Genomic DNA, 13,537 nt, shown 5'->3' on the forward strand with positions numbered 1-13,537 from the left:
ACTCAAGCCTTCTGGAAATGATATTCCATTGTCAAGTATGTTTAGTCCTTTTGTTACCAAAATCAGAACAGCCACTGGTTTACTATTTCCTTACCATGAGGGGGCCTTTGCCTTTCTGGTTCCATTCTTTATGTCAGGTTACTATCAGCCTCTATAGGCTAGCTGCTTCTTTTCATAGGAGATCCAAAGTGGTATTCATTCTGACTGGGGGAAATTTGGCCAGGTCACAAGATAACTTGCCCTACTCTTTTTGAATAAGTGTCATAAGACATTCACCTGAACTACCAACAAGTTAGTTGGATGGGACCTAAGTTTAACATCCCATCCGAAGGATGGCACATTCAGGTGTGTAGCATTCCCTTTATGCTACACTGCAGTGTCAGTATTGGAGAAAAAAGTGCCTGTTGTGGGAACAGAACATGCAGCCTTCTGATCTTCTAGCATTAAAAGTAAGTGTGCTACCTTTTGAAATACTGACAAAGGCACTAGCATGAGAAGCTAATTCCTATTCCTTCCTGAATAATCCAATTCCACAATGGTACATGTGATATCCTCTAGCAACAAGTACCCTTTCACTATATCTACCCCATCTCCTACCACCCAAATCCAAAATTAAGGCTTCTAGCTTCCACGACAGACATTCTGAAAAGAGGAGGCATTTAACAGAATTTATAACTAAAAAAAAAATATATATATATATATATATATATATATATATATATATATATATATATATATATATATATATATATATATATATATATATATATATATATATATAGAGAGTTTATATTACAACATCGAACTCACGGGAGTCCGAACGTTGTAATATCGAACCCATATGTTCAAAATGCAAAAATAGCGAAGCCACGGAACACCAATTTTTTCCCTGGGAAAAAAATCGCTGTTCTGTGTTTTCGTACTTTTTGGGTTTCGAACTTCCTGGTTCGATATTACATTATTCGAATATATATATATATATATATATATATATATATATATATATATATATATATATATATATATATATATATATATGTTAATTATCTTTAAGTTAAATTTTAGTACATCTCATTACATGCTGGGTGAGAGGAATCCAAGGACTGAGAAAATGTATTGTTTCAGGTGACAGACACACAGATACAACAGTATAATATAAATCAGGCATTTGATTAATATGGAGTAGTGTCCTCAGATTTCTTATTTTCTATGTTCAACCCTATACCATGAAAAAGTAAATACAGTCTTGTGCCAAATTGTATTCCTGCTTGCCTTACACGCATGTATTTAATAATAGCGCTAAGTTTTTTCATCTCAGTTTTTGTAATACAAACCAGTTATGTTTATTTGCACATCCAAAGGATATATGTTATCATTTCAATAGCCTGCCTCACAAGGCCCATTTGCATACCCTCCTCCCCCTTGCAGTAATCTCAGTATTTGGTACAGGTGTACCAAATCTCTCCCTACAATGTATCCTACATTTATTCATAGATTAATAATAGGCTAACAACCCAGGTGGGCTTTTTTTGTCCTCTATCCAAACCAGACATTGAGAGCCAGATATTTATAAGCTACCTCTGTCCATAAGAGATACAGATGCCAGGTCTGGTGTAAATTTCCCATTCCCCATCCACTGATCTAGGTTGCACCTAAACTGAGTAAGAGAAGAACTCAGCTTTATATGTATGGGAACCCCTTTCCATAGGAGGGACAGTCTCTAGGACACATACTGTATCTCCAGCATGTTCTGTTTAAGTCATAGACAAAATTCAGGTCCTTAAACTTTGTATTTCTGGTATTATTTGACTTTCAAATATGGAGGAGATTCTCATAAGTGTGGGGCTTGTGGATGCCTTGTAAGTCATGTATAGATCATCCATCAGCAATCTATAAAAGACTGAGAAGAGAGTAAGGGCTTTAAGGTGCTCTGCATAAGGCAGGTTTGTTATGCCTTGCATTCTTTTTGTAAGGAACCTCTGAAGTCATTCTGGTTGCTTCATATGTCTGGTCATGTACATACCGAAAGGAGGGACTCCGCTAGTGAGTGGCCTCTTGTTGGAGCTGGCCTCACCTATTTTGACCTCCTGGGCCCTATCAGTGAGTCAGCTGGCTACTCAATGGTTGATAAAAGGGTTTATACCTAATTTAGTGAGCTTGGCTATAATGAGATACATTTTGGGATAGAGGAGGAAGAGGAGTTTTTTTTAGAAAATCAACCTCCGTTAAGATGGTCAGACAGATTGAGGAACCGAGACAACCCACGAGATCAGGAGGTTCAGAGACCACCTCAGGGACCAGGATGGTACACAGGGAACAATTGGAGGGATGGGCGACAGAGGAGGAACAACTCGAACTTGAACCCCACCTTCCACAACACCAACAACTGGCGCAACAGATGAACGACAACACTGATAACACTCCCAGTAGTTTCTTACCTACTGATTCTCCTGTATCTTGTTTTGATTCATCTACTGATTTATGTCAGCATTCTCCCACCAGTATGTTAAATTCTCCTTTGGCTAACATTACTAAGGAGGGTCCTACTATTTTAGGTGACAACTCCTTTTTTGTTTACAATTTTTCTAGTTTGAAGATTTTAGACAGTCATCTTAGCTTATTGAAAAAAAGTTTTTCTTTTGTCCCTGATTTCAAATATGACATCAGTAAGATTCTTATTAATTTAAAGCTCTTTACAAGAAAACTGAATTTAAAAGTATTTTTTAGTACTAAACACAGGGTTGACAGTGAAACTCAATTATTTACAATTAGAAGAAGTAGCACATTTATACCCCCACACCATCCTGCTGTGTTGGCTTTTGAACGTTTATGTACAACACAAATTAGGCGACTTCTTGACAATAGACAGATAACATGTGACAACAACATAACATCTGCAGAATTATTTTGCTTAAAGGAACTTTCTGTTAACAAGGACTATAGGGTTATGAAACCGGACAAAGGTGATTTGTTATGACCTACACTGATTATTTAACGCAGATGCAGAACATTCTAAACGACTCCGACACATATGAGTTGGCTTCTAAATTTGATGTCCAGAAGGCGTACACCAAAATAGACTGGATGCTTTATGAGTTGCTATGTGAAGGTATAATAGATGCTGAGGAATATAAATATTTAATGGTAGAACACCCGGTCATGCCCACCATTTTTGGCATATTTAGTTAACCCACCTTTTAGACCCATAGTTGCAGCCAGACGATCAAAAACTGAACCTCTAGATTCCTACATAGACATTATGACCAAGGACATCCTGGAAAGGTTGCCATATATCTTAAAAGATTTGTGGCACTGTTTGGACTGCCTCAGAACTTTGTCTCATGATGATCTGGGGGATTTTTTGTTGGTCACTATTGATGTTATCAATTTATTTTCAGTGATCCCCCATGATTGTGGGCTCGACTGGTTTAGGAAGAGCTTGGACAAACATACCAACTTGCACCGAACCAAGAAGGACCTATTGGTGGATCTGTTGCAAATGGTACTGGAGAACAATTTTGTAGGTTTTGAGGATGAGTATTACAGACAGTCCACAGGGGTGGCTATGGGTGCTAAATGTGCACCCATTTATGCCAACCTTGTTTTAGCAGAATGGGAAGACCAGTTTGTGTTGACATCTGATTATAAGGCTAAGATGCCTATCTATTTTAGATTTTTGGATGATATTTTGCTTTTTTGGAAGGGCACACTTGACAAACTGGAAGAATTTATTTTATATTTGAACAACACGACAACATTCTTAAAATTTACACACAAGGTTGGCAAGATGAGTATTGATTATCTGGACTTACAATTATATACTAAAAATGGTAAAATAGAATCAAGATTATACAGAAAGAAAACTTACAGCAATTCATTTCTACATTATAGTAGTTGTCACCCTGCCTATGTTAAGATAAATGTTGTTAAGGGCCAAATGATCAGGTTGTCAAGTATTATTAGTGAGGATGATGTCTTTAAAATTGAACTGGACATATTGAAGGACTTATTTGTCCAAAGAGGTTATCCCATTGATATACTTTTTTCGCTTCAACACGAAATATTTAGAAGGTGTTCTACTGACTTTGTTCCAATTTTGCATGACCACCCATACTAAAGGGGTGGCGTAGCCACAAAGCGATGGGCTAGGCTTGTAAGTATGAACCTATGAACCTATGAACCTATGACACACACAGGTTATGTGACAAAGTCACCAACCATAAAGATGTGCTTGATAGAAACAACACGCCAACAGGAATGGTATTACAACACAATAGGTTAGCACCTGAAGTTAAAGATGTTATTTACGGTGCTTGGGAAAGCCTCATCCCTGCAGACTTTCACAACATACTTGGTAAATGTCCCACGTTTATTAATAGTAGAGGTTCAAATTTAAAAGACCTACTAGAGAAGACCCCTAGATCCTTTGGACAAAGACCAGCTACTATGGCCAAATGTGGCAATTGCAAGGCCTGTAAATTTATTAATGATGGTCCCTATGTTTGTCTAGGTAATTTTAAGAGAACTTTGAAGAGCCCTGGTTACTGCAACTGTAACACAAGTATGGTCATTTATGCTGCCACTTGTTTATCTTGCCCAGCGTTCTATATAGGTATGACTACCAGGAAGTTGAGACAAAGAATATTAGAACATTACAGGGACATAAAAAACAAGAAAACCACTAATTCATTGTATGTACACACAAATCATTGTTCAAACTTTAAAAAGTTTATTTTTTTTTGTTATTGACAGGCTATATACAAAGGATTTTGGGGGGGACTTTAAAACCATGTTGGAAATAAGGGAATGTCTTTGGCAACTGAGACTTGATGCCAGCAATGCTCCTGGTATCAATGATGCACTATCCCTAGCATGTATTTTAAGATACAAGGCAGCTTGTATATAATATAAAACTATGTAAATTTAAATATTTTAACAGATATGTTTTTTGTTTTATATGGAATGTTTATTACTGCACACACTGCTTTTTATGATGTTTTATTTTGGTTTATTTATTTATTCTGGGTAGCTATTACTTACTTGAGATTCTAGCAAACAAGGTATTGTTGAGCAGGACTTTAAGATTTGGTGAACATGAACTTTAGGGGATAATTGTTTAATTTAACTACCCTCCTGCTTTTTCATCATTGATTAATCAAGCACTAATTAATAGCTGTATTTAAAGGTTGTTTTTACTGAAGTTAACTGACTCTGAAGATGCCCATGAGGGTGAAAGCACTTAGTCAGTTCAAGTTGCTGTTTTTTTTTTTTTATTTCTTCATTCATCAAATTGTGGATTAATAAAGGTTTTGTGAGGTTACCTGTTATATTACCTTAGTGCCTTTTTGTTTACTAGCTTGGCTATATTGCCTGAGTGAGGCATTGTATCAAAACCCTTAGCCAGGTCAAGGTAAGCTGTGTGCACATTCTCGCCCTCATCCATTGCTTCTGTGACCCTCTCAAAGTCATCAACCAGATTTAATATGCATGACCTTCCTTTAACAAATCCAAACTGTGATGGGTCCAGTGTTTGCAGGTTGCCTATGTAAAAACTAACGAAAGGGCACCCAGGAAGAATGACCAACACAGCTCAGAGGATTCCTTTGTAGCAAGCTTGAGTTTTTTCAAGCACTGATTCTATACATGTTCAGACTGATTGGCTGTCACTGGTAAGGCAGCTATTACATGTTTCACTCCACTCCCAATTCCTATGTACTCATTTATCATGTCCATGATGATTCTTTCCATGGTCTTACATGTGAGGCTGGTCAGACTTATGGGTCTGTAGTTAACTGGATAGGTGGTTGGGCCTCCTTTGTGGAGGTGAATGAGTGTAGCCACCTTCTTCACCTTGGGCACAATACCTGACTATAGGCTCCAGTTGAAAAGTGATCCAAGTGGACCAGAGAGGTCATGTTTCATGCTACTTAGTAAGCATCCAGGATGTTATTAGGGATCATCGATGCAGTGTTTTTGGCCTTACAGATTAACTCTCTCTGTCACTTAAGCCATTAATCGCTGGCAATGAAAGTATGGGTGTCTTTGGAACAGCATCCTCAAGAATAGCTAAGCATTTTAGTTATATTCTTTGTGCAAATAGATATGTGGCTAAAACTGAGACACTGCAGTAGTATTTATAAAGAAATTCACTACTGCACTGATAAGTAATAGGAATCACATACTATTTGAGATAAATAACGAAAAAGGAAGTGAATTAGCAGTATTACTTATGTAATTAATATGAGTTACTCAAACCATCTAAAATTTATTTCTAGTATGGTAGAGGTTTTCTTTAATCTACTTCTGAATAAGTACATTATAAAGTGAAAATTTGTAATTTAACTTTCCTAATACAAGATGCATGCCTGTGATTCTGTCAAAGGAGCCCATGGCTGTACCTAAGAAGCTAAATTGTGTTATTTCTGAAAATTCCAGTGTAATGTATTGTATGGCAGTTACCTTAAAGATGAAAAACAAGAGGGACGTCTGTTTAAAAGAACTGAATTATTCAGCTCTTCTTCATGTATCTACCATTTATTATGATGGAATTCCAAGGCCACTGTGGCCTTAATTTTTAACTGGATCAAAAATGCCATATTTTCTTTGAAGTAACTAAAAAAATAAAAAAAAAAACTGTGAAACCTACCTTAAACAGAATGTAGAGGATGTAAAGAAAAATTCCAAAACCATATATCGGAATGACTTGTCCCATAAAACTGGATCTGCCACTTCCTCCACCACCACCTCCTGTCCTGACTCTTGCAGTTGCATCAGCATGGTGAGATGTAGGGAAATGGGAACCAGATGACCATTTTGACTTGCTCTCTAAATTAGTTTTCTGGCGTTGCACAAATGGTGGAAACCATCCAGAAATTCCTGAAAATACAGAAGAAAAAGAAATGAAAGTTTTCCCCCCTTTTTATCAGCACTATTCCAAATTAACTAATAGCAAATTGTATCCCAGGCTAAGTATAAACCAAATGACCACAAAATAAAAATATATATAAATACCACATACAAGCAGCAATGAAGTCTAAATTTTGTATTTAGTGCTTTCATCCGAAATAAACGCAGGACTTTATCAGAATAAACTCTCAATAAAACTATAGGTATAAATATTCATTGCATGACTAAAAAAACAAATTCATTTAAAGAGCAAAGTTCATTTAAAAAGCCAGTGCATAGAAAATAAGTATATTTGTTTTTTTTGTTTATTTTGCTTTTGGGGGTCACGTGATGAATACTTAAATGTATTTAGACAAATGATTTTGTTGTAGGACTATTTTAAATTAGCTTGCATTCAGCAAAAAATAAAAATAAAAAATGCAACAGAAAGTAAATCAAAATAATACAGCAATTAAAATGCTTACTATCTTTTATTATCACAGTTATTCCTAAACCTCCTAATTGGTCAAATCAGTGAGAAATAAAGTGGTACAATGATCTTCATGCAGGGAATAGATATACTTTTTTAGAATTATATGAGCTGCAATATATTATTATCTGACTGGCATGACTGACACACTGGTAAATGTTTAAATTGTCTGTAATCACTTTCTCTAGATCTTTAATGGTGTGTCATTTTTGTGATTTGACCACTTATTTTGTAATTACAATTTATGTCCTTTTTCCCAGATCTAATGATGATGATGCCACAAAGTTCAAAAATGCACATCATTTCAAGCAAGCACAGAAGGATTTCTTTATACATGAAGGTAAACCAATTGTAAAACATTGAGATTGCAAAAGTTTGTGTGCCATTTTGTTTTGTTCTTCATAACTTTATTAAATACAAATAGTCTAAGAGGTGGAATAGATGCTAGACATTCTTACAGTATCAGTTGTTAATTTCCCGTATAACTTCTACTTGACTTTCCACTCAACTCCAACAGACATTACAGCTTGTTGTTCTGCAGCACACCAGTAGGTTTTACAGGTATCTTTTTAGGCATACTTTTCACATGGCGGAATCACCTAGCCACCACCAACTTACATAAACCATGCATCTTCATTTTCAATCAGCCAAATGCAAACTCTTCCACTTTATTTACTCTTACTTCCACATTATGTACTTTCCTAGACATGATCATTTTTATTACCATTATATATTCTAAAAATTGTGACCTCCAAAATACATTTTATATTCCTGTATTTTCTCACTCAACTTTGACATAATCTTTCATTTGTTAAGCTGTCAAATGATGGACCCTATACTTACTGCTGTTGTAATTCAACAATTATCTCCTTTGCCACCAACATATGTATACTTCTCTGTTACAAATATATCCAATTCAAAATATATAGGTTCAAAAGTCACATCCAACAATGGATCACACAAGGTCTGACTGACTATGTAGGAGTCCAACCTTTTTTCAGGTTAATGTAATTGATAAGTGGTATTATCTAAAGCAGGGTTAGAATTTGTTACAGAAGGTGCTCTAGGGACCAAGTAGTGAACTCACACTTTCTGAAATTGTCGGCAAGGAAATTGTAACAGCACACCACTTTCAAAGTTGTCCCTTAACCTCCTAATTGGGAAGCTAATGAAGAACATCTCTGGCACTCTCTTGCAAATTTTTACAAAGTTACTAACTTTTTAATACTTCTTCATGAGTCATTGCTCCTATATGTGATGCTTTTTTGTTGTGTCTTTCGGCTTATCCCGGTTAGGGGTCGCCACAGTGGAACTCCGGTCCACTAATGTTTGGTAGTGGATTTTTACATGCTGAGTTACCAGCCCTGACGCACAACCTTCAACGAAGGTACGGCCATTCACGCATGCCTCCACACAGAAGACGCTCTAGCTGAGAATCGAATGGGACTTGCTGCGAGGCGACAATGCTACCGCAGCACCACTACCACGGGTTATATATGTGATGCTTATGGTGAGAAATTAACTACCCTTTGATTACATCTCCTTTTCTTGTTACTGATAAGTATGTTTTATTAGTTTTATTCTTTCTATTCTCTGTTTCCTTCTTCCACCTTTCAAGATGACCCTTAACCTCCATCTCCATAACCGTAACATTTGTCACCAGTTTTGCTTATTCCCTGTAGTCACTCAGAAGACCTAACAAGTTCTATATGGAGATATGAAAGCCATTTAACACTGGGAATATGTCCCTTTTATTCTTCAGGCTTTCTAAGCAATGTTCTGGTAGCTGTGTCCTCACTTTGTTACTGAACTTATTTGAGGGATCTATATTGAATGGGAGTACTGGATACAAATTAATCCAACTTTTATGTATTCATTTTATAAACAGCATGTGGAAAACCATGGTACTACCATATTTATTCACCACTACATAAGCTGTGCTATGTTTTGTACAGTCATTTGCTAAAAGACAAGAGGGTTTTTTTAATTTGTTTCACCAAGTCTGAGATGTGGTTAATAAAGAATAAGCTGATGTAACATATCTAAAACTAAAATGGTATAATATTCTGGAAACAAAAGGACTGCACATGAGGATATACACTCCTTCAAAGGAACACTTTGAAGTACTCTTTCATTTTAATACTTTGCTTCCTTCTTAAACAGCAAATGAACTACTATCATATGTTAAGCCCACAAGGAAAATGTACAAAAGTAAAAAGTATGGCTTACTGCATACAATCATAAGCAGCCATGTATGAGACAAGAGTGCAGGTTATCATAGGTACTCTATTATGTCATTAATGCATGGTGGAGCAGAACCCACCTTCCTTCTGTAGACATTGTCTGTGAGTATGGAAATGAGACGACCAGACAGACGGTACTTGGGTGTACCACCGAGCAGTGCTCCACATGGCACTGCTTTTATGTTCTGAAATGGCACAGTCATCAATACAAAAGACATTGTCTGCAAATGCAAAAATCCACAAGGAGCACTGCTGGTATCTTGTGGGGAACAGATCTAGTTATATCCTTTCATATGAAACAAGATCACTGGATTCATTCCTGATGGAGTTACCTGTAATAAAATCTTTGCCTAGTGACAAACAAGCTTCTATATTATCTGCCCCTATGATCTGCAACTGTTACCTGCAAAAACATTACAGTAATCTGCTAAGAGGCTTGTTTAGTGCAAAGCTGAAATTATACTTGTTGGCAGAGTATAAAAGATTTTACTTTTGTTTCTCAGCAGATTCATTTAATTTACGAGTATAAAAGATTTTACTTTTGTTTCTCAGCAGATTCATTTAATTTACGAGTATAAAAGATTTTACTTTTGTTTCTCAGCAGATTCATTTAATTTATGAGTATAAAAGATTTTACTTTTGTTTCTCAGCAGATTCATTTAATTTACATATGCATGTACTTAATTATTCATAATTTTGACTAGGCTGCCCAAATGGGCTGAAGCAGTTTAGAGCAGAGGCCAGTGAAGATCATCTTTAGCACTAAGCAGGGGCGGCTCGTGGCATAGGGCTGCCGGACTGCAGCCCCCTCAAACATAAAAAAAGAAAGAAAAAGAAAGAAAACAAAATGAAAAATAAAAAAAAACATTTTTTTAAAATTCGCGGACTTCGCGCATGCGCATAGACCGAGTCCCGGCTTATCGGTCTATGCGCATGCTCAAGGCAGCCCGGCCGTCCCCATAGGGGGACACAAGGAGCGTCTGTGCACTTTTACAGTGCACAGACCCGCCAGGATTATGGGACGCGTCCGGACTGCAAGAGGAGCAGCAGGGACTCGGGACAGAGCCTCAGGGATCTCGTCGGGAAGGAGCATGTGGATCTCGCGGGTCTTCAGTATTGCGCGGGAAGGATGTATGTACGGACGTTAACTCTGGATGTATTCATTCAGGTAAGGTGCCTTTTAATTTACAATGTTTATTTTTCTTGAGTTTGTGTATGGTGCTTGTGCTTTACTGGAGTTTGTGTATGTGTATGGTGCTTGTGCTTTACTGGAGTTTGTGTATGGTGCTTGTGCTTTACTGGAGTTTGTGTATGGTGCTTGTGCTTTACTGGAGTTTGTGCTTTACTGGGGAGGTGTGTGTGTGTGTGTGTGTGTGTGTGTGAAAATGGCCCAGGTGCTTATGGTGGTGTGGTAGGGAATGCCTCAGGCTTGAACCCTGTACCCTGTATGCAGGTGTTAAAGACTTGAGTTCCTACCCACCACCATTTGTAAAAATTTCAGATTTTTACCTCATATTCGATCTGATCTGTTCCTCATAATATCTGTGGTTTGTAAATGTTGCAATGCTTGATATTTGATGGTGTAGTAGTAGCATTGTTGCCTCACAGCTGCAGGTTCTTGGGTTTGATTCTTGGCTGGGGTTCCTTCTTTGTGGGGTCTGTATCTTCTCCCTGTGTTTGTGTGGGTTTGCTTTGTGCCCTCCCATGTTACAAAGACATGTCTGCATTATTTCTTCCTGGGCCTCTGCTGAAAATTTGTTTATTTGTTCCAAGTCAGACTGTCCTGATTAAAAATGTTAAATAAAATTGATAGGCATTTGAATTTCAGACTTAAGGGTTTCTGAATGTTTAATTCCTTGCGTATTTGATGGTGCAGTGGTCGTATTGTTGCCTCACAGCTATAGGTTTTCTGGTTTGATTCTTGGTTGGGGTGGCTTCTGTGTGGAGTCTGCATCTCCTCCATGTGTTTGTGTGGATTTGCTCTGGTGCCCTGCCATTTTACAAAGACGTGTCTGCAGTTGTAATCCCTGCTGAAAATTGGTTTTGTTCTGTCCGCAGTAAAATTGGCAGGCATTTGAATTTCAGACTTCAGGTTTCTGAATGTTTAATTCCTTGCATAATTGATGGTGCGGTGGTAGTATTGTTGCCTCACAGCTATAGGTTTTCTGGTTTGATTCTTGGTTGGGGTGGCTTCTGTTTGGAGTCTGCATCTCCTGCCTGTGTTTGTGTGGATTTGCTCTGGTGCCCTGCCATTTTACAAAGATGTGTCTGCAGTTTTAATCCCTGCCTCTGCTGAAAATTGTTTTTGTTCTGTCCGCAGTAAAATTGACAGGCATTTGAATTTCAGACTTCAGGTTTCTGAATGTTTAACTCCTTGTATAATTGATGGTGCAGTGATAGTATTGTTACCTCACAACTATAGGTTTTCTGGTTTGATTCTTGGTTGGGGTGGCTTCTGTCTGCATCTCCTCCCTGTATTTGTGTGGATTTGCTCTGGTGCCCTGCCATTTTACAAAGACGTGTCTGCAGTATTAATCCCTGCATCTCTGCTGAAAATTGTTTTGTTCTGTCCGCAGTAAAATTGACAGGCATTTGAATTTCAGCCTTCAGGTTTCTGAATGTTTAATTCCTTGCAGATTTGATGGTGCAGTGGTAGTATTGTTGCCTCACAGCTATAGGTTTTCTGGTTTGATTCTTGGTTGGGGTGGCTTCTGTGTGGAGTCTGCATCTCCTCCATGTGTTTGTGTGGATTTGCTCTGGTGCCCTGCCATTTTACAAAGACGTGTCTGCAGTTTTAATCCCTGCTGAAAATTGTTTTGTTCTGTCCGCAGTAAAATTGACAGGCATTTGAATTTCAGACTTCAGGTTTCTGAATGTTTAATTCCTTGCAGATTTGATGGTGCAGTGATAGTATTGTTACCTCACAACTATAGGTTTTCTGGTTTGATTCTTGGTTGGGGTGGCTTCTGTCTGCATCTCCTCCCTGTATTTGTGTGGATTTGCTCTGGTGCCCTGCCATTTTACAAAGACGTGTCTGCAGTATTAATCCCTGCATCTCTGCTGAAAATTGTTTTTGTTCTGTCCGCAGTAAAATTGACAGGCATTTGAATTTCAGCCTTCAGGTTTCTGAATGTTTAATTCCTTGCAGATTTGATGGTGCAGTGGTAGTATTGTTGCCTCACAGCTATAGGTTTTTCTGGTTTGATTCTTGGTTGGGGTGGCTTCTGTGTGGAGTCTGCATCTCCTCCATGTGTTTGTGTGGATTTGCTCTGGTGCCCTGCCATTTTACAAAGACGTGTCTGCAGTTTTAATCCCTGCTGAAAATTGTTTTTGTTCTGTCCGCAGTAAAATTGACAGGCATTTGAATTTCAGACTTCAGGTTTCTGAATGTTTAATTCCTTGCAGATTTGATGGTGCAGTGATAGTATTGTTACCTCACAACTATAGGTTTTCTGGTTTGATTCTTGGTTGGGGTGGCTTCTGTCTGCATCTCCTCCCTGTATTTGTGTGGATTTGCTCTGGTGCCCTGCCATTTTACAAAGGCGTGTCTGCAGTATTAATCCCTGAATCTCTGCTGAACATTGGTTTTGTTCTGTCCGAAGTAAAATTGACAGGCATTTGAATTTCAGCCTTCAGGTTTCTGAATGTTTAATTCCTTGCAGATTTGATGGTGCAGTGGTAGTATTGTTGCCTCACAGCTATAGGTTTTCTGGTTTGATTCTTGGTTGGGGTGGCTTCTGTGTGGAGTCTGCATCTCCTGCCTGTGTTTGTGTGGATTTGCTCTGATGCCCTGCCATTTTACACAGCGTGTCTGCAGTATTAATCCCTCGTCTCTGCTGAAAATTGTTTTGTTCTGTCCCGCAGTAGAATTGACCGGCATTTGAATTTCAAACTTCATGTTCTTCAGAATACATATTGC

At 37.9% G+C, this 13,537-nt stretch overlaps 1 protein-coding gene across 1 annotated transcript in view; it reads right to left on the reverse strand.

Moving 5' to 3' along the window:
* Positions 1–13,537, reverse strand: part of RIC3 (RIC3 acetylcholine receptor chaperone) — a 193,704-nt gene that overhangs the window by 87,780 nt on the left and 92,387 nt on the right. Inside the window, exon 3 of the mRNA XM_044067384.1 lies at positions 6,647–6,876. Coding sequence (XP_043923319.1) covers positions 6,647–6,876 — 230 coding nt within the window. The remainder of the gene's footprint in view (positions 1–6,646; positions 6,877–13,537) is intronic.

This window comes from Protopterus annectens, chromosome 3.part1 (genome assembly GCF_019279795.1).
Source record: "Protopterus annectens isolate FY-2018-M chromosome 3.part1, PAN1.0, whole genome shotgun sequence".
Lineage (NCBI taxonomy): Eukaryota > Metazoa > Chordata > Ceratodontiformes > Protopteridae > Protopterus > Protopterus annectens.